Source organism: Ornithorhynchus anatinus, chromosome 12, assembly GCF_004115215.2.
Source record: "Ornithorhynchus anatinus isolate Pmale09 chromosome 12, mOrnAna1.pri.v4, whole genome shotgun sequence".
NCBI classification, from domain to species: Eukaryota; Metazoa; Chordata; class Mammalia; order Monotremata; family Ornithorhynchidae; genus Ornithorhynchus; species Ornithorhynchus anatinus.
This window is the reverse complement of record NC_041739.1, coordinates 49,029,813-49,052,002: the sequence shown is the minus strand read 5'-3', so window position 1 is coordinate 49,052,002 and position 22,190 is coordinate 49,029,813. Positions and strand designations below refer to the sequence as shown.

The following is a 22,190-nucleotide window of genomic DNA, read 5'->3' as shown; positions in this document are numbered from 1 at the left end:
AGACTTCTCACACGGTTGGGTCTCTCAGGCTCTCTTGTACATGATGCCAATGCCTTCTTCGGCTCTTTGCCGTCTAAAGGAGCCGACGGCCAGATGTTTGGGAAGGGGAAGGGGCCCAGCTGCCGGACAGGAAGGGAAAGATAAAGGGCAGCCTCCTGCAACTGCTAGATTGAGGTTTTCCAACTGTCTCCTCGGCTCTCGTCAGCCTCCTCGGTAGTAGGTTGGGTGGGAGGGAACAGCCGTGTGGAACAGCATGGAATCCTGGAACGGTTTCCGGGAGCTGGGGCAGTTCTGCTGAAGAGTGTGGAATTCTGGGACAGTTTCCAGAGGGGCAGGGGGCAGCTGCGCTGAACAGCATGGAATCCCGGGCCAGTTTCCAGAGCCGCGAGGGGTGGGAAAGGGAGGCAGCTGGGCTCAACAGCATGGAATTCTGGGACCGCTTCCACCAGACGCATCATTTACAAGAAAGGTGTTCAACGGGCCAAACTGAATCCTGGCGGGGGCGGAAAGGCCAGTGAGCCGCCATGTCGGGGCCTCTTGGCCCAGGTTACGGAGGGTCCGGTTAATGGAACAGCAGATGGCAAAGGTTTTCGTTTTCAGCTGGTCCCCGCAGAGCGTCAAAAACCTCGAGGGAAGTGGTTGAGTTTCCTTTCGTAAAACTGTTTCTCTGGGGGTTTGGTTGCTTTTTAACTATTTGGAGGGCAGCCATTTCCAGCTACGTCTTAAGGTGAAGGAAAGAAAATCGGCCCCAGATGGATTCCGCTGAAGGGCACGGAGATGCGTGAATCAAAGGAAAATTAAGAATCCTGAAAGCCTCCCGGGAGCGGCCTCTATGCTTCTTGGCCAGGGCAGATCGGAGCCAAAATTCTGCATTTTGGATGCTTTTTTCCCTTGGAGCCCCTGCTGGGATCTTTTTTTGAACTTATTGCAGCTGGCTGAGTAAACTGGGAAGGCTGAAGGGCCGGGATGCTAGGTCGGTTTGTGCATCTGTGATAGGAGTTGTGATGTGTTGTGTATGCAAAACGGTAATAGTAATAATACTTGCGGTATTGGTTAAGTGCTAAACTGTGTGCCAAGCACAGTGCTAAGCGTGGGGGTAGATACGATACACTCAGATCGGACCAAGTTGCTGTCTCACACAGCGTTCACAGTCTAAGGGGGAGGGAGAAAAGGCTTTGAGTCTCCATCTCCACGGATGAGGAAACTAAGGCCCAGAGAAGTCAAGTGACTTGCCCAAGGTCACACACATACAGCAGGCAAGTGGAAGAACCGGGGTTAGAACCTGGGTCTCCCCAGTCCCACGATCTTTTCACTAGCCTTGCGGCAGGGGGTTTCATCTTGTTTTAGACAACTAAAAATGTCTTGTGGACAGGAAACATGTCTACCAACTCTGTGGTGTGATACCCTCCTCCTTCCCTTCTCTCCCTACATTTCCTTTCCCCTGCCCCAGTTGGATTCCGCTGAAGGGCGCGTTGACGCGTGAATCTAAGGAAAATTAAGAATCTTGAAAGCCTCCTGGGAGCGGCCTCTATGCTTCTTGGCCAGGGCAGATCGTAGGAGCCCAAATTCTGCATTTTGGATGTTTTTTCCCTTTGAGCCCCTTTGAGGTGGTGGTGGTAAAGTAGTCGTAGTAGGAGGAGGAGTAATAATAGCAGTAATAGTGTTGCACTGTAGGCTCCCAAGCGCTTAGTACAGTGTTCGGCACACAGAATTAGTACGGGGCTCAAGATGCCCAAGCGCTGGGGGAGATCCAAGCTGATCACGGTCCCTGTCCCACGTGGGGCTCACGGTCTTAACGCCTATTTTACAGATGTGGGAACCGAGGCATCGAGAAGCGAAGTGACTCGCCCAAGATCACACAGCAGATGAGCGGCAGAGCCGAGACGAGAACCCAGTTCCTTCTGACTTCCAGATCTGTGCTCTATCCATGGCGCAGGCTGACTCCCCTTCAGCGTCCCCCATAGCGACAGCCATCCCCGCACCGTCAGAAGTGCCCTCCCCCGGCACCATCCTCACCCTTAGGGAGCAGAGACGTGTCGGAGTGTGTGGCTTCTGTCAGTCCCGATCCCTCCCTCTCCCCAAACCGGAAGCTCCTTCCCTTTTAGACCAAGGCCGTGGACTCAAAGGGACAGAAGGGGAGGGCCGTGCTCTCATTCGACCCCATCGACGGTATGTACTGAGCTCCAGCTTCTTGCCGTGCACTGTACTAAGCATTTGGGAGAGCGATTAGACCGTAAGCCCGTCAGAGGGCAGGGACTGTCTCTATCTGTTGCCGATTCGTCCGTTCCAAGCGCTTAGTACAGTGCTCTGCGCATAGTAAGCGCTCAATAAATACTTTTGAATGGATGGTATAGAGTGGTAGACCCAATCCCTGGCCTTGTCCTAGCGTTAGATAGACCTTGCTGGGTCAATCAGTGGTACTTACTGACCGCTTACGGTCAGCAGGGAACTGTACTAAGCGTTCGGGAGAGGACAACAGATACGTTCCCCGTCCACGACGAGGTCAGGCAGTAGGACGTTGCTTTCACCCCGGGGTGGTCCCCTTGTTTAACTCGCAGACTCGGGCACGTCCCTCCTCCCTCCGCCCCCCATCTCGTCACTTACCGCGTGGCTTGGTATTCGCTCTTGTCGCTGAGGGGGTTGAAGCTTGGATGCTTGACAGGTGCGCGCTGGCATTTACTGTGCTGAATGCGTTCTCCTGGGGGCTGCTTGACGGAGTGCTCTTGACTTTCGCATCTGGAACGCCAGGACAGTTGTCAGATGGTGGGGGTAGCGACAGCATTAATATTAGGAGGAGGAGAAAGAAAAGAAGACAAGGAGGAAGGGGGAGGAAGACGAACGGTAGCGGTTTTGCACTGTCGTCTCCCAGGCGCTCAGGACTGTAAGCTTATTGTGGGCAAGGAATCTATCCGTTTATTATTCGTTCAATAGTATTTACTGAGCGCTTACTATGTGCAGAGCACTGGACTAAGCGCTTGGAATGTACAGTTGGGCAACAGAGAGAGAGACAATCCCTGCCCCATTATTGTACTCTCCCAAACGCTGAGAAGCAGCCTGGCGCAGTGGAAAGAGCCCGGGCTTGGGAGTCAGAGATCATGGGTTCGAATCCCGGCTCTGCCACTTGTCAGCTGGGTGACCTGGGGCAAGTCACTTCACTTCTCTGTGCCTCAGTGACCTCATCTGGAAAATGGGGATAAACTGTGAGCCTCACGTGGGATGACCTGATTACTCTGTATCTACCCCAGCGCTTAGAGCAGTGCTCTGCACATAGTAAGCGCTTAACAAATACCAACATTATTATTATTAGTACAGTGCTCTGCACACAGTGTGCACTTCATAAATACCACTGAATGAATGATAGCAATAGCAGTGCTGTATTGTACTCGCCCAAGTGCTTAGTACAGAGCTCTTCACATAGAAGCAGTCAATCAATTCCACTGATTGATTGCGTGATAGTAATAGCTGTAGTTGTGGTTGTCTTAGTAGGAGTAGTTTAGTAGAAATAATAATAATAGTACTAACGTTGGCATTTGTTAAGCGCTTACTATGTGCCAAGCACTGTTCTAAGCGCTGGGGGAGATACAGGGTAATCAGGTCGTCCCACGTGAGGCTCACAGTTAATCCCCAATTTACAGATGAGGTAACTGAGGCACAGAGAAGTGAAGTGACTCGCCCACAGTCACACAGATGCCAAGTGGCGGAGGCGGGATTCGAACCCATGACCTCGGACTCCCAAGCCCGGGGTCTTTCCACTGAGCCACGCTGCTTCTCTAAATCATCAATCATTGGTATTTATTGAGCGCTTCCGATGTGCAGAGCACTGTACTTGGGAGAGTAAAACACAACAGAATTAGGAGATACATTCCCTGCCCATAACGAGTTTAGACTCCAGAGGATATCGAGTTCAGTGTCTAGAGGATAATGAGGTTACAGACTTGGGGATAATAGTTGTCATAAAAGTAGAAATAGTAATAGCAATAAAAATGCTAGTACCAATAATAAGAGAAGTACAGGCAGCCTCACGGGAGAGAGTCGAAGGCAGAGACTCATTAACTGAGTGGAAGGAGGCGATGATAAACCACCTCCAGATTTTTAATAATAATAATGTTGGTATATGTTAAGCTCTTACTATGTGCAGAGCACTGTTCTAAGCGCTGGGGGAGATACAAGGTAATCCGGTTGTCCCTCGTGAGGCTCACAGTTAATTCCCATTTCACAGCTGAGGTAACTGAGGCACAGAGAAGTGACTTGCCCACGGTCACACAGCTGACAAGTGGCGGAGGCGGGATTCGAACCCATGACCTCTGACTCCCGAGCCCGGGCTGTTTCCACTGAGCCACGCTGCTTCTCTGAATCTGCTACCGGAACGATTGCAGATGGAAGCGGGGCGTTCTGGGAGAGCTGCGTCCGTGGCGTCGTTATCGGGCGGACGCGACTGGACGCCGTAAGACAACGTGAAGTGGTGAAGTGGAAATAGGAGCGAAAAGCCGTAGTAAATAGTAAAATAGAAATAGTGGTAGAAACAGGAGAACCGGGAGAAGTAGAATTAGAAATTTTTCAAACAATCGATCAGTGGATAGTGATCAGTTACCTCATCTGGGGATTAAGACCGCGAGCCCCTCGTGGGACAGGGACTGGGTCCAACTTGAAAACCTTGAATCTATTCCAGTGCTTAGAACAGTGTTTGGCACGTAGTAAGCGCTTAAATACTATCATTAAGACTCCCGGCTCGCAGTTGGGCATTATCGGCGTCAGATGCTTGGGCAGACCTATGGCCATAAGAAGGAGCCCGGGGGGTGGATTTAGTGTGGGGAGGGTGGATTTAGGTGTCTGAGGGTCTGGAGATGTCTGTCTTGAAATCCAGACTGCGAGCCCGTTGTCGGGTAGGGATGGTCTCTGTTGCCAAATTGTACTTTCCAAGCGCTTGGAACGGTGCTCTGCACACAGCGAGTGCTCAATAAATACAATTGATCGAATGAATAAGTGAATGAATGAGAAATTAGTCTCTGCTGAGGTCAACTCCCAAGCCCCCTCACGACCCCACGCAAAATCCACCTCCGGGGCTGGGTCCGATGACCACAGGTCTGCCCAAGCATCTGAAGTCCTGTGGAGAACAGCTGACAAAGCACAGATAACACAGATAACACCCAGATGGTATTTGTTAAGCACTTCCTATATGCCCAGCGCTGTTCTAAGCACTGGGCTAGATACAGGTTAATCAGGTCGGACGCAGTCCCCGCCCCACATGGGGCTGGAAAACTCAATCTCCTGACACCTTGGTGCTGGTTAACTCAGCCTGCTCTCATCTGGCTCTGGTCAACTCAATCTCCTCATACCTGCTGCTGATTTCCCATCAGTCAGTTGTATTTATTGAGCACTTTCTCGGGGAAGAGCACTAAGAACCTGGGAGAGTTCAACATAACATTACAGAGTTGGTAGACACTTCCCTGGCCCACGACGAGCCTACGATCTAGAGAATAACGCAGTCTGCCGAAACCTCTTGCCGGTTAATTTTGCCTGCTCACACCCGAGGCTGGTTAGACGTTAGTGCATTCTGCTCACTCTTTGGGTTGGCTGATTTTTCTGCTCACCCCTGTTGCCGGTGAGGTGCTTAACTCAGTCTACGTACGCCTGGTGCCGAACCAGTTCCTCCATGGAGTAGTACTGGTGAGCGCTTAGTGCAGTGCTCCGCACACAGTAAGCGCTCAACAGACACGATCGAACGCACGGTGGTGGGGATGGAAGTAGTCATAATGATGAGGATGGCATTTAAGCGCTTGCTATGTGCCAAGCACTGTTCTAAGCGCTGGGGTAGACACAAGGTGATCAGGCTGTCCCACGTGGGGCTCGCAGTCTTCATCCCCACGTGACGGATGAGGTAAGTGAGGCACAGAGAGGTTAAGTGACTTGCCCACAGTCACACAGCTGGGGAGTGGTGGAGAGGGGATTAGAACCCACAGCCTCGGACTCCCAAGCCCGGGCTCTTGCCACTAAGCCACGCTGCTTCTCTAGTAGAGAGGTGTAGTAGTTCAATTTCCTTTATGAACAAGATTATAGAACAAAATAGCACCTACTGTCCATAGAAGAGGTGAAGTCAGATATGTTGAATGCTGTAGTCACAGGTTTGCTCGATGATGTTTTCACACTATCTGCAGCTGTGAATGCAAAAATGACATTATTAGTAGTAATAATATTAATAACGATCATTATAGTGGTTGTCAAGTACTTACTATGGGCTAAGGGCTGTACCTAGTGCTGTGATAGAAGATAATCAGGTCCCACATGGGGCTCACAATCTAAGCCAGAAGGAGAACAGATACTGAATTCCCTTACTGTACTGAGGAAACTGAGGCCCAGAGAAGAGAAGCCCGAGGTCACATAGCAGCCAAGTGGAGGGATTAGAACCCGGGTCCTCTGACTCACGGGAAGTCCCCGGCTCTTTCCACTAGACCCGGCATGGCTCTCATCCCACCTGCCAGAAGAAATGCTCCCAAGTAGGTGGATGAGAAGGAAAGGGAAATATCGCTCCTTGTGTAGCTGGTCACCTGCTTAAGGGACGACGGCTGGCCAGTGGGGAACTAGCACGCATCATATTGCTATTAATCAATCAATAAATCATTTATTGAGGGCTTACTACGTGCAGAGCACTGTACTAAGCACTTGGGAGAGTACATTCTAGCAGAGGAAGGAGACACGTTCCCGGCTTGTCAGTTTACAGTCTGCAGGGAAAGACAGACGTTAATTTAAATGAAGAAATTGAGGATATGCACAAAAGTGCTGTGGGACTGAGGGAGGGGAGAATAATGGGTGCAAATCCAAGGGGGAAGGGGATGCAGGAGGGAGTGAGGGAGAGGAAATGGGGACTGAATCAGGGAAGGCCACTTGGAGGAGATGTGCTTTGAAGATGGGGAGATTTGAAGGATTTGAAGAAGGGGGGAGTTCCGGGCCAGAGGCCGGACGTGGGACAGTGGTCGGAGGTGAGATAGACGAGATGGAGGTACAGTGAGTAGGTTGGCATTAGAGAAGCGAAATGTACGGGCTGGGTTGTAAGAGGAGGTGAGGTAGGAGGGCGAAAGGTGATTGACTGCTCTGAAACTGATGGTAAGGAATTTCTGTTTGATGTGGACGTGGATGGACAACTAGTGGATGTTACTGAGGAGTGGGGAAACATGGACTGAATGGTTTTGTAGAAAAATGATGCAGGCAGCCGAGTGAAGTACGGAATGGAGCTGGGAGAGGCAGGAGTCAGAGAGGTCAGCAAGGAGGTTGGCACGGTAATCAAAGCCAGGAGAGGCTAAATGTTTGGGATTAGTATGGTAGCAATTTGGATGGAGAAGAAAGGGCAGATTTTAGCAATGTCGTGAAGGTAGAGCCGACAGGATCTGGAGACAGATTGAATACGTGGGTTGGAGAGAGAGATAAGTCTCAGATAACCCCACGGTTACGGGATTGTGAGACGTGGAGGATGGTGGTGCTGTCTACGGTGATGGGAAAGTTGGGGGGGAGGAGAGGCGGGGTTCGGGGGGGGGATACGTTTTGGAAAAGTTAAGTTTGAGGTGTCAGCGGGTCATCCAAGTAGAGATATCCTGAAGGAAATACGAGACCGCAGAGGAGAAACATCAGGGCTGTGGATGCAGATTTGGAAATCATCTGCACAGAGATGGAAGTTGAAGCCACGGGAGGGCATCAGTTCCCCAAGGGAGTGGGTGTAGATGGAGAATAAAGGGGGAGCCCAGGACTGAGCCTTGAGGGACTTCATAGCTTGGGGGAAGACAGCAGAAGAGGAACTCTCAAAAGAGATTGAGAACGAGCTGCCAGAGAGACAGGGGGAGACCCAGGAGAGGACAGTGTCAGAGAAGCAGCGCGGCTCAGTGGAAAGAGCCCGGGCTTTGGAGTCAGAGGTCATGGGTTCGAATCCCGGCTCTGCCACTTGTCAGCTGGGTGACTGTGGGCAAGTCACTTCACTTCTCTGGGCCTCACTTACCTCATCTGTAAAATGGGGATGAAGACTGTGAGCCTCACTTGGGACAACCTGATTACCCTGTGTCTACCCCAGCGCTTAGAACGGTGCTCGGCACCTAGTAAGCGCTTAACAAATACCAACATTATTATTATAGTGTTTCCAGGGAAAGGGAAGGCAGCAGAGAGGTCAAGGAGGATTAGGATGGAGCAGAGGCTGCTCTTCTCCCATTCCCTTCTGCATCACCCTGACTTGCTCCCTTGGTTCTTCCCCCCATCCCAGCCTCACAGCACTTATGTCCATACCTCTCATTTATTTATTTCTACTGATGCCCGTCTCCCCTCCTCTAGGGATGTAAGCTAATCGTGGATAGGGGATGTGTCTGTTTATCGTTGTATTGTACTCTCCCAAGCGCTTAGTACAGTGCTGTGCACACAGTAGGTGCTCAATAAATACGATTGAATGAATGAATCAAATCAGACACAGGCTCTGTCCTACAGTATAAGGAGGGGAACAGATATTTCACCTCCACTGTACGGATGAGGAAACTGAGGTACAGAGAGGTTAAATGGCTTGTTCAAGGTCACGTGGCAGAAAAGGGGCAGAACGGGGTCCCAAACCCCATCTTTGCTCTTTCCACTAGGCCAAGCTGCCCCCAGTATTCAAAGCCAACGTGCCTAAAGTGTCATTTTCTGGGCTCGGCTTAGCAAGTTCTGGGCAGATTGGTTTAAAGGTGATGCTTCTGATGCGTCAATATATGCGGTGTCGCTGATAAAATCAGTGAGCTACTGAGAGTTCCTTGGTCATCAGTGGTTTTTATTTAGTGGTTACTATATGCAGCGTGGCTCACTGGAAAGAGCCTGGGCTTCGGAGTCAGAGGACATGGGTTCGACTCCCGGCTCCGCCGCTTGTCAGCTGTGTGACCGTGGGCAAGTCACTTAACTTCTAAGTGCCTCTGTAAAATGGGGATTAACTGTGAGCCTCACGTGGGACAACCTGATTCCCCTGTATCTCCCCCAGCGCTTAGAACAGAGCTCTGCACATAGTAAGCGCTTAACAAATACCAACATTATTATGCAGAGCACTATACTGAGATCTTGGGAAAGCACAGTACAACCGAGTAGGCAGACACGTTCTTTACCCACGACATTCACGCCTCACCTATCTTCGAAACTATTCTAAAAACCCCATCTCCTCCAGGAAGTCTTCCCTGATCTCTCCCTCATCTAATAATTAATAATCATAATTATGGTATTTTTTTAAGCACTTACTATATGTCAAGCACTATTCTAAGCACTGGGGTAGATACAGGTTAATAAGGTTGGACACAGTCCCTGTCCCACATGGGGCCCTTATTCTAACTGGAAGGGAGACCAGGCATTGAATTCCCTTTTTACAGATGAGGAAACTGAGGCCCAGGGACGTTAAGAAGTGACTTCCCGAATGTCACAGAGCAAGCAAATTTGTATATCGTCCGCTCATTTGAATATATTTTTTATTACCCTATTTATTTTGTTAATGAGATGTACATCACCTTGACTCTATTTACTGCTATTGTTTTAATGAGATGTACATCCCCTTGATTCTATTTACTGCTATTGTTTTTGTCTGTCTCCCCCGATTAGACTGTAAGCCCGTCAATGGGCAGGGACTGTCCCTATCTGTTGCCGATTTGTACATTCCAAGCGCTTAGTACAGTGCTCTGCACATAGTAAGCGCTCAACAAATACTATTGAATGAATGAAAAGCAAATACCGGAGCCAGAATTAGAACCCAGGTTCTCTGTCTCCCGAGGCCTGTGGTCTTTCCATTAACCCAAGCTGCTTCTTACCAATAATAATGATAGTTACGGTATTTGCTAAGCACTTACTGTGTGTCAGGCGTCGTACTAAGCACTGGGGTGGATACAAGCAAACCGGGTTGGACACAGTCCCTGTCCCACATGGGGCTCACAGTCTCAATCCCCATTTTATAGATGAGGTAACTGAGGCCCAGAGAAGCAAAGTGACTTGCCCAAGGTCGCGGACAAATGACTCTAAGCTCCTCTTTAGACTGTAAACTCGTGGCGTGCAGGGAACGTGTCTGCCAACTCTGTTATATTGCATTCTCCCAAGCGCTTAGTACAGTTAGTGTCAGTCTCCCCCTCTAGAAAGTAATCCCGCTGAGGGCAGGGAATGGGTGTGTTCTGTTGTTCATTCAATCACATTTTTTGAGCGCTTACTGTGCGCAGAGCACTGTACTAAGCGATTCAGTTCTTAAGCTATTGTTATAGTGTACTCTTCTAAGCATTTAGTACAGTGCTCCGCATACAGTAAGCTCTCAATAAATACGACCGGACTGACTGCTCCGCACACATTAAGTGCTCGATAAATTCAAACCGTTGATCGACCGATCATCCGGTTGAGTGTGTGGGACTAGAACAATATTTGTTAAGCACTTACTATGTGCCAAGCACTGGGGAAGGTGCGATCTGAGCAGATCGGATACAGTCACCGTCTGCCATGGCTTTCACAGACGATGAAGCGTGAGCAGACCTCTCCCTTTCTGTCGCTGTCTGTCCCTTCTTTGTCTCTGAACCTTTCGTTTCTCCGTTTCCTTTCCCCCTCCTCTTCAGAGAGCACCGTCCCTGACCACGGGAAACACCGCACGAGACGTCGACGCCGCCCGTCGTCTTCCCCCATGACGTTCCCCCGGGCCCCGTTTACCAAGGCATTCAGTCGCCGGACACCCGACAAAGACCGACTGAACAAGTCGCAGTCTGTGTACGCGCCTGCCTCCTCTCCGGGAACGTCAGGAGGGACGCCAGGGTGTGTGAGGCGAGAGAGACTCACCTGTCGTTGCGACGTTGCGGCCTGTGGTCGGAGAGATTGTTGTTGAGGCAACAGCGGTTTCTGACGACGTCACTGGCGTCGTCAAGACCGTGTCCGATGCCGACGGCGTCGAGGCTGGCGTTGCATCCGTCTCCTGCTTAGTCCAACTCGGGGCTACAGAGGTGGTGATATTACCTGAACAAGCAGACAATCGAGCGGAGGTTAGAACCCAGGTCTTCTGACTCCCAGGCCCCTAGATCACGCTCCTTCCCCACTCCTCTTTGACAGCGGGAGCTCTGGAGTTCCGGGTTCCACACGTATCCAGACGATATTCGACAGGCTCCCTAGACCGACCTGCTCACGTGTATCTGCACAATCAGTTGCCCGTACAATGATTCGTATTATCTTTTAATATGTCAAGCGCTAACTACGCGCCGGACACGTGTGATAATGATTGAGCGTTAAGAGTTTACTACTGGTCAGGTTCCATTTTAAACGCTGGGGCAGATACGGGCCAATCAGGTTGGACACGGTCCGCGTCCCACGCGGGGTTCACGGTCTTAACCTTCATTTGACGGATGAGGGAACTGAGGCACAGAGAATTTAAGAGACTTGCCCAAGGTCACAGAGCAGACCGGGGTGGAGCCAGGATTAGAACCCAGGTCCTATGACTTCCAGGCCCGTACTCTATCCACTAGACGACACTGCTTCATGTGTTTCCCCCACTAGAGTGTTAGCTCCTCATGTCTGTAATCATGATAATAATGATAATAATGATCATTATCATTATTAAGGTATTGGTTAAGTGTTTACTGTGTGTTCTGAGCACCGGTGAAGATTCAAGATAATCAAGTCGGACCCAATCTCTGTCTCACACAAGAGTCACGATCTAAGTAGGAGGGAGAACAGTTATTGAATTTCTGTTTTACAGATGAGATAACTGAGGCACAGTCCATTATTTAACTGACTTGCCCAAGGTCACACAGCAGACAAGTGGCAGAGCCAGGATTAGAACCCAAGTCCTCTGATTCCCATGCTCTTTCCACCAGGCCACACTGTTCTTCAACAAATAGCATTACTAATATAGTAAGGATGTGTGCAGAGCACTGTACTAAGCAATGAACAACTAATAACTAATAATCAATCACTAAGCGATTAATAACTAATAATTGATAACTAAACGATTAAGTTGTTAAGCTATTGTTATAGTGTACTCTCCTAAGCATTTAGTACAGTGCTCTGCACACAGTAAGCTCTCAATAAATACGACCGGACTGACTGCTCTGCACACACTAAGTGCTCGATGAATTCAAACCGTTGATCGACCGATCATCCGGTTGAATGTGTGGGACTAGAACAATATTTGTTAAGCACTTACTATGTGCCAAGCAGTGGGGATGGTGCGATCTGAGCAGATCGGATACAGTCACCATCTGCCACGGCTTTCACAGTGAGGGCTTTTTTTGGCATCAAACACTGTGCTAAGCATCAGAGACCAACTCTGTCCCCCACAATACTCCCGGTTCAAGATGAAGGGAGGAGAGGGATTTCATTCCCATTTTCAGATGAGGAAGCAGAAGCACAGGGAAGTTAAGTGACTTGTCCACGGTCACACAGCAGGGCAGTGTGTCCTTGCTTTGATATTAGACCCTGCTACCTCCCCTTTTCCTTCCCTTATCGCTTCTGATTCCCCCCATCCTCCCTTCCTCCTCTCCCCTAGATCTTCCCCTTTCTTGGCCTCCCTCCCCGCCCCCCTCATTCTCTCTCACATCCCAAAGACCAAAGGATCTGGAATCCTGGAATTGGAAAGGATGATGGATCCTTTCTGAAGGTGACTAAGCATCAACCATCAGTGAACCAAGCTGGCGGATTTCTCAGTGAGACTCGGGAGAAATCCCTTTCATCTCTAGAGTTTCATTCGGTAATAATGATAATAATTATGCTATTTGTTAAGCGCTCACTCTGCGTCTGGCTCTGTACTAAGTGCTGGGGTGGACGCAAGCAAATCGGGTTGGACACAGTCCCTGTCCCACATGGGGCTCACATTCTCAATCCCCGTTTTACAGATGAGGTAACTGAGGCCCAGCTGCTGCTCCTATTGATAATAATAATAATAATTATGGTATTTGTTAAGCACTTACTATCTGCCAAGCACTGTTCTAAGCGCCGGGGTAGACACAAGGTAAGCAGGCTGTCCCAAGTGGAGCTTACAGTATCACTCCCCATTTTAGAGATGAGGTCACTGAAGCACAGAGAAGCGAAGTGGTTTGCCCAAGGTCACACAGCAGACAAGTGGCAGAACCGGGATTAGAAGCCAGGTCTTTTGACTCCCAAACCCACAGTGCTTAGTACAGTGCTGAGCACACAGTAAGCACTTAAATACCACAATTATTATTGTTCCAGCCTAGAAGGGGAGACAGATCTCAGTATATAGAGTATATAGAGAAGCAGCGTGGCTCAGTGGAAAGAGCCGGGGCTTTGGAGTCAGAGGTCATGAGTTTGAATCCCGGCTCTGCCACTTGTCAGCTGTGTGACTGTGGGCAAGTCACTTCACTTCTCTGTGCCTCAGTTACCTCATCTGTAAAATGGGGATTAAGACTGTGAGCCCCACGTGGGACAACCTGATTCCCCTGTGTCTACCCCAGCCCTTAGAACAGTGCTCTGCACATAGTAGGCGCTTAACAAATACCAACATTATTACTATTATATGTAACTAAATTATGGATAGGTACATGAGTGCTGTGGGGCTGAGAGGGGGGTAATAATCATGGGCTTAAAGGGTACAGATCCGTGTACGTCGTCGACGCGGAAGAGAGAGGGAGTTTGGAAAAGAGGGCTTAAGGAACTTGGTTAGTGCACAAAACCAAATCAGCTCCCCTAGACCCCTGTGGCCACCTTCTACGGTAGGAAAAATTGGATTTCGCCGACATTCGGCACTCACAAAAATAAAACAACAGAACACCTGAGTGCTAATGGTCTCCAAGGCTGGCCTATCCAGGTGTAGCCAGAAGAAATGTCACCTTGTCAGCTGATGGCAGAGTGTCAAGTTGGCGATTGATTTTTTTCACTTTTAAGACCGCTGGTGTCAGCGGTGTGAGCAGGTAACATCAGCTGGGTCTAGATAGAACAGCTAGGAACTATCTGGAAGGTGGGCAATTATAGAAGTCGTGGGGCTGAATTTTCACAGATTTTACTCGAATGAAAAGCTTTTTCCACCTCTGATGTATCTTCACACGCTCTCACTTTCCACTCCCTAAAAGGGATAGCAGCCCATCCTCATCACGTTCGGATAGTGGTTATCGGGATGTACATTTAATTATTTCCTTTGACGGCTCCTCTAAATAGTTCTGTACTCCTCTTTCACCATTAGAGTGTAAGCTCCTTGTGGGAAGGGAGCTGGTCGCTTCTTTATTCTGTACTTCACGAGCACCTAGTCAGTCGATCAATCCATCGATGGTATTTATTGAGCATTTACTGGGTGTAGAACACCGTACTGAGCGCTTGGGAGAGTATAATGTAGACATCAAGGGATATTCCCTCTAGACTGTAAGCTCCCTGTAATAATAATAATAATGATGTTGGTATTTGTTAAGCGCTTACTATGTGCAGAGCACTGTTCTAAGCGCTGGGGTAGATACAGGGTAATCAGGTTGTCCCACGTGGGGCTCACACACTTTTAATCCCCATTTTACAAATGAGGGAACTGAGGCCCAGAGAAGTGAAGTGACTCGCCCACAGTCACACAGCTGACAAGTGGCAGAGCCGGGAGTCGAACCCATGACCCCTGACTCCGAAGCACAGGCTCTTTCCACTGAGCCACGCTGCAGGGAACGTCTTCCAGATCTGTTCTATCGTTGTCTCCCAAGTGTTCAGCATGCAGTAAGTGCTCAATATATACAACCGATTGATCGATTGATTGAAGGAGCTTATAATCAAGGAGGGGGGGAGTTGGATGCTAAAATAAATTCCAGGTCAGGGTAGCGGTATGAACTGAAGTGCTACTGCAGTGGAGCAAGAAAGGGTGACTTTTCAAGACTTAATACAGTGCTGTCCACACAGTAAGTGCTCAATAAATATCACTGATTGATCCATTATGAGGTGAGGTTCTAGTGCACAGATGAGGAAGAAGTGGCGTCGGCAGTAGAGGGATAATAGGATGTGGAGATGAGAGATCTTCTCCGCCCCGGAGGAGACGTGGCTTCAGAAGGGCCTAGAAGAAGGGGAGAGCAGCCGTCGGCCCGGATGTGAAGGAGGAGGGAATTCTGAGCGGGGGCGGGGAGGGTACAAGCAAGAGGTCGGTGGTGGGAGAGATGAGAACAAGGCACAGTGTAAAGGTGTGAGCTGGGGTGAAGTGGACGGTGAGTGAGGATAAGTAGGAGGAAGAGAGTGGATTGGCTTTTTTGAAGTCCATGATGAGGAGTTGGTGCTTGGTGAGGAAAGGGCAACCACGGGAGGATTTGGAGGATAGGGGAGATGAGTGCAAAATGAAGAATGATTCGGGGTCAAGCGTGAAGTACGGACTAACGCGGGAAGAGTTTGGAGGCAGGGAGGTCAGCGAGGAGGCTCGTAGGATGAAGAGTAGACTTCTTGCCTATTAAAATGCAACCTTTCCACCACCTGCAGCCGGTCTGTAGCTGGATGCCAGACCACAGATTTGCCCCGAATGGAACTGAAGCTCAAACACAACCTACCCTGAAAAATTCAGTGACTTAGAACTACCATATCCTTTGATCTTGAGATGACCTGGTTTCCAGAATCCTAATTAATTAATTCATTCATTCATTCAGTCATATTCATTGAGCGCTTACTGTGCACTTGACAACGTGATTTGCATAGTCTATTAGCAAGAGCACGGCTGGGCCTTGAAGTCACAGAACCCGGAACCTGGGTTCTAATCCTGGCTCCCCCACTAGCTTGCTAACACCGATCGTTACTGTCATTATTTAATTTCTCGGTGGCTCAGTTTCCTCATCTGAAAAACGGGGATTCAAAACCTGTTCTCCCTGCCCGTTTTTTTTAAAATAGTATTTGTTAAGTGCTTACTCTATGCCAGGTACTGTACTTTAATGCTGGGATAGATACAAAGTAATCCATATCCCACGTGGGACTCCCATTTTACCGACGAGGTACCAAGCACGGAGAAGTTAAGTGACTGGCCCAAGGTCACACAGCAGACAGGTGGCGGGCCTGAGATTGTAACCCAGGTCCTTCTGACTTCCACGCCTTTGTTTTAGCCAGTTCCCTTAGACTGTGCGTATTGTGTGGACGGGGTTTGTGTCCAATCCGATTATCCTGCATCTACGCCAGGGCTTAATACAGTGTTTGGCACAGAGTAAGTGCTAAACAAATAGCATAATTGTCATCATTTCTAATAATATTAATGTACCATAGGGTATTGTGAAAGACTGAAGTGAGTGGTGACATTTATTAATCAATAAAAGTCAAGATCACCGATCCAGGATTCACAAGGTGTAGAGCCCAGTACTTAGCACTGGAAAAGATTCCCAGATACGAATTCAGATCTAAACCTAGTCCACAAGGGCCCAAGCTGGGCAATGGGAAAAGGTGATACATATAGGAACAAATCAACAATTTAAACCGGAGTGGATGATAATAATAATGATCTTTGTTAAGTGCTTACTATGTGCCAAGGACTGTTCTGAACACTGGGGTAGATACAAGGTAGTCAGTTTGTCCCACATGGGGCTCACAGTCTTAATCCCCATTTTACACGTGAGGGAAGTGAGGCACAGACAAGTTAAGTGACTTGCCCAAGGTCACACAACCGACAAGTGGAGGAGCCGGGATTGGAACCCACAACCTCTGACTCCCAAGCGCGTGCCCTTTCCACTAAGCCACGCTGTTTCTCATAATAATAATAATAATAATAATAATAAGTATGGTATTTGTTAAGAGCTTACTATGTGCCAGGCAGCGTGGCTCAGTGGAAAGAGCCTGGCCTTCGGAGTCAGAGGTCCTGGGTTCGACTCCCAGCTCTGCCCCTTGTCAGCTGTGTGACTGTGGGCAAGTCACTTAACTTCTCTGTGCCTCAGTTCCCTCATCTGTAAAATGGGGATTAACTGTGAGCCTCACGTGGGACAACCTGATTACCCTGTATCTCCCCCAGCGCTTAGAACAGTGCTCTGCACATAGTAAGCGCTTAATAAATACCAACATTATTATTAAGCTTTGGGGTGGATACAGGCAAATTTGGTTGGACACAGTCTCTGTTCCACATGGGGCTCACAATCTCAATCCTCATTTTACAGATGAGGGACGGTGACTCGCCCAAGGCCACACAGCAGACAAGTGGCAGAGTCTGGATTAGAACCCAAGACCTTCTGGCATCCAGGCCCTTCCTCTATCCGCCACGTCGTGCTGCTTTGAACCGCAGGACTGGGTTCTAATCCCAGCTCTGCCACTTGCCTATTGTGTGACTTTGGTCGGTCACTTAACTTCATTCGATCGTATTTATTGAGCACTTACTGTGCGCGGAGCACTGTACTAAGCGCTTGATCCGTCGGCCTCTGCTACCTCATCTGCAAAATGGGGATTCACTACCTGTTCTTTCTCCTCCTTAGCCTTCGAGCCCCATACGTGACAGGAACTGATCCATAGGTATCTACACCCTGGTGCTTAGTACAGTTTTTGGCATGTAATAAACACTAAACAAATAGCCTTATTATTATTATCATGACTACTATTCAACACCTAAAAGGAAACTGTTGCCGTCGTCACTGTACGGGACGTCCCCTCCGAGCACTTCCAGACCTACTGGCCGACCTACTGGTCCACGGGCACACTATAAGAGGGTCAGCTGAGTATTGAAAAGAACTCGTCCTCACTTCCCCAGAACAGAGACCGGAGAAGGGAAACCGCTAACCCCGGATTGTGAAAGGGGATCGGGGACCCCCTGGAGAAATGGGGGAACAGGATGGACATCCCTTGGTTGTCGCACGGAGCAGGAGGGGGAAATCCGTTCCCTCCTCCTGGTGGCACTTTGAGGGACACAGCCGTAATTTAGTGATTCATATTAAGGTCGGTCTCTCCCTCTAGACTGTAAGCTCCTTGTGGGCAGGGAATGTTTCTGCCAACGCTGTTTCAGTGAACTCTCCCAAGCGTTGAGTGCAGCTCTCTGCTCACCCAGTAAACTCTCAGTAAATATGATCGATCGACTGGGTCTCCGCTGTGACAAAGAAAGGGGAGAGCTCCCCAACCCTCCTCCCCAGCAGCCCCCACGGAGAGAGAAATCCAGCATGCGTCCCTAGACCGCAAACATCTCGTTCGCTCGGAATGAGGAGAACGGCCAGGTGAAATTTACGTAAGGTGGAAGCTGTAGAGGTGGTCTATTTTGAAAAAAAGATGGAAGCAGCCCAGGGTTTGACCCGCCAAACTATCGTCTTTTAATTTGGGAAAAAGAAACACCGACGGAGTGTCGTGGAATATATATCTCTGGGGGTCTCCTTCTGTTTTACCCTCCCGGTGCTTTCATTCACCTGCCCCTGAAGCAGACGGACTCTGACTGTGACTTTGGTCCCTCCGTCTGTGACTTTGATTCTGTTACCAGGTCCCTGCTGACATGACATAGTGAAAGGCAGGGTCAGGGGTTTGTGTGGGGAGGGGGCGGGGGGAGAGGGAAGGGTGTGTGTGTGTTTTATATATATGGATTGTATTATATCTGTTCAGCCTTTACTATATTTTATACCCTATGCCGTATTTGTGCTTACTATACACTGGAGTTGACATAAAAGTACTACTAGATTCCTAACAGTAATCTATGGCAATAGATTATTACTCAGACCTAAAAATGTGCAGAAAGGAGAAATTAAAATCCCAAATTTCTGCTATCCCTCTCCTCAGTTGAAGTCCTTAATTGATGGCCGTTTTTAATTAAATTGTGGTACTTGTTAAGCACTTATTATGTTCTACGTGGTGGGGTAGAAACAAGTTAATCAGGTGGGACACATCCCTGTCCCACATGGGGCTCACAGTGTAAGTAGGAGGGAGTAGGATTGAATCCCCATTTTACAGATTAGGTCACCGAGGCACAAAGAAAGTTACGTGACTTGCCCAGAGTCACACAGCAGGCCTGTGGCAGAGCCAGGATTGGAACCCAGATCCTCTGCCTCCCAGGCCCATGCTCTTTCCACAAGGTCACGCTGCTTCCGTACCCGGAAAGGACCGTCTCAAAATTATTTGAACTTCATAGTAAAACTATAGTAAATTCAGACCCCACTGATTTGGAATTTATAATTTGGAGGTGGAACTGAAACCCTGCTTCTCCCTTTCTGAATCACAGCAGAGTAGGTTAGACACCCTCCAGACTGTAAGCTCACTGTGGGCAGGGAAAATGTTTACCTTCTCTCTTATACTGTAATAGTTGTGATTATAACTGTGGCATTGGTTAAAGGCTTACTACGTACTAAGCGCTGGGCTGGATCAAAGCAAATGGGGTTGGACGCAGGCTCTGTCCCAAGTAGGACCTACAGTCTCAATCCCCATTTTACAGATGAGGTAACAGAGGCACAGAGAAGTAAAGTGAGTTGCCCAAGGTCACTCAGACGAGTGGCGGAACCGGAATTAGAACCCATCACTTTCTGACTCCCAGGCCCCTGCTTTATCTACTGTGCCATTCTACTCTGTCTAGCTACTTGTTTTGCCGTCTGTCTCCACCTTCTAGACTGTGAGTCCGTTGTTGGGCAGAGACTGTCTCTGTCCGTTGCCAAACTGTACACTCCAACCGCTTAGTACAGTGCTCTGCACACAGTAAGAGTTCAATAAATACGATTGAATGAATGAATACTCTCCCAAACACTTAGTACAGGGCTCTGCACACAGTAAGTGCTCAATATATGTTACTGATTGATTTCGATGGAAGAAGATTTGATCTATCCTGTGGCTAGGTGACCACGTGCAACAGGAAATGGGTCTGATCTGACGATGATTATAATTTTGTTTGTTAAGCACATAGTATTTGCCAAATACAGGGATAGATACAACGCAATCAGATGAGACATAAAGCCCATCTGTAATGTAATTTAATATCCGTCTCCCTCCATAAGACTGTAAGCTCCTATGGGCAGAGATCTGTCTACTTTATTGTGCTGTCCTCTCCCCAGTACTTAGTACAGTGTCCTGCACAGAATCGGCACTCAATATATACCACTGAATGATTGAGGAAGAAGAGGTATTTATTCCCCATTTGATGGATGAAGCAACCGAGGTTCCGAGAAGCCAAGGGATAGGGCCAAAGTCACCCAACGGACAAGTGATAGGGGCGGGATTAGAACCCGGGTCTTCTGACTCCTGGCCCAGGGTTCTTTCCACGCAGCTTTGAATGAACTAATACTGACCCATCATTTAGCATATAGAAATCACTTCATAAATATTGTAATTATTATTATTTATGAGGAGGAGTCTGCCAGTTTATGGCTTGATCAGCCCCCTAAAAAAATCAACTGTGGGGCCTAGTGGAAAAAGCACGGGCCCGGGAGTCAGAGGACCTGGATTCTAATCCCGACTTCACCACTGTGTGACCTTGGGGGAGCCACTTAACTTTTCTGTGTCTCCGTCACCTTATCTATAAAATGGGGTATAATAATAACATAGAGCTGTAGTAAGCTCACTGTGGGCAGGGAATGTGTCTGTTTAATGTTACATTGTACTTTCCCAAGCTCACAATACAGTGCTCTACACAGTGAGCACTCAATAATTACGGGTGAATGAATGAATGAATGAGTGGGGATTAAGACTGTTAGCCCCATGTGGGACACGCTGTGTCCAACCGGATTATCTCGAAGCTACCCCAGCGCTCCTACAGTGCCCGTAACATAGTAAGGGCTTAACAAATACCATTTGAAAAAAGAAAAGAGCTTCCTCTCTGAAGGTAAAAGAACAAAGATCTCTTTCAGCTTCCTCCAATACCGCGGGCAGAAGCCACTTAAGTAATGCTAAGGTGATAGAGTATTCATTCAGAGGACCTCTCATCTTTCCCTCCTGTCACAGAAAGCACGACTGCTCTCTTCCTTGTGACCGCTGGAATTCAGTCCGCAACGGCTTGCGTTGCTTTCCAGTGACCGTGACAAGGGGGGGTCAAGAGCACTCTTCACTCAAGAACCTAGGGGGTCAACAGACAATTCAATCATCAAGTGGTTTGGGATGTCTCCCTGTGTCCCAGTCGGTTGTGAAACTCGAGAGTATTCTGTCCTCCGGGACACGCCGCAAGCTACAGCATCCTTGATTCCATCCCTCGGCTGAATCCTCCCTCCCACGCCTCATCGAGTTAGAACCACGTACGGTTTGGCAAGGGAGGAGAGACAGGGAGCTGATCTGTTGAATCATGGGGGAAATAATATATTCGGTAGAGAAAATAACAGAGTTACTTTCTATTTGATTATATCTGTCTCCAGGGTGACCCAGTTGAGTAATGGAGAGTTTTTCTTTCTTGGGGTACTGAAGCCCTTTTCATGGAATTTGTTAAGTGTTAAGGCATAGAATTAAGCACGGGGGCGGGAACGAGCTAATCAGGTTGGACACAGTCACTGGCCCATCTAAGGCTCATAGTCTTAATCCCCATTTTACAGATGAGGTAACTGAGGTGCAGAGAAGTGAAGTGACTCACCGAAGGCCACCCAGCAGACACATGGCAGAGCCAGGATTAGAACTCAGGTCCTTTGACTCCCAGGCCCGCACTCTTTAGACTTTAGGCTTGCCCCTGGACTGTAAACTCACTGTGGGCAGGGAATGTTTCTGTTATATCGTATTCTCCCAAGCGCCAAGTACAGTTCAATAGTATTTATTGAGCGCTTACTATGTGCAGAGCACTGTACTAAGCGCTTGGGATGAACAAGTCGGCAACAGATAGAGACAGTCCCTGCCATTTGACGGGCTTACAGTCTAATCGGGGGAGACGGACAGACGAGAACAATGGCACTAAACAGCGTCAAGGGGAAGAACATCTCGTAAAAACAATGGCAACTAAATAGAATCAAGGCGATGTACAATTCATTAACAAAATAAATAGGGTAACGAAAATATATACAGTTGAGCGGACGGGTACGGTGCCGTGGGGATGGGAAGGGAGAGGTGGAGGAGCAGAGGGAAAAGGGGAAAATGAGGCTTTAGCTGCGGAGAGGTAAAGGGGGGATGGCAGAGGGAGTAGAGGGGGAAGAGGAGCTCAGTCTGGGAAGGCCTCTTGGAGGAGGTGATTTTTAAGTAAGGTTTTGAAGAGGGAAAGAGAATCAGTTCTCTGCACACAGTAAGCGCTCAATAAAGAAGATTGACTCATTGACTGAATAACTTCCCGCTAGGTCACACTGCATCCTTATTGTTCGGAATCGACTGAAAGCTAGCGCGATATTCTTAATAGTGACGAAGCAAAAACACTGTCGTGCCTGGATTAATGACTGGGTCTTGGAGTG

At 48.7% G+C, this 22,190-nt stretch overlaps 1 protein-coding gene and 1 non-coding gene across 3 annotated transcripts in view; one reads left to right on the top strand and one right to left on the bottom strand.

Moving 5' to 3' along the window:
- The window catches only part of EMCN (endomucin), an 86,041-nt gene that overhangs the window by 33,872 nt on the left and 29,979 nt on the right, over nucleotides 1–22,190 (bottom strand). For both annotated transcript variants that reach the window (XM_029077131.2, XM_029077130.2), the window contains exons 2-4: nucleotides 10,792–10,965; nucleotides 6,075–6,155; nucleotides 2,605–2,736 (exon numbers count right to left, since the gene is read on the bottom strand). In XM_029077131.2, coding sequence (XP_028932964.1) covers nucleotides 2,605–2,736; nucleotides 6,075–6,155; nucleotides 10,792–10,965 — 387 coding nt within the window. The remainder of the gene's footprint in view (nucleotides 1–2,604; nucleotides 2,737–6,074; nucleotides 6,156–10,791; nucleotides 10,966–22,190) is intronic.
- On the top strand, nucleotides 16,701–16,772 carry TRNAR-UCG. The gene has a single exon. It is a non-coding gene; the product is annotated as a tRNA-Arg (tRNA).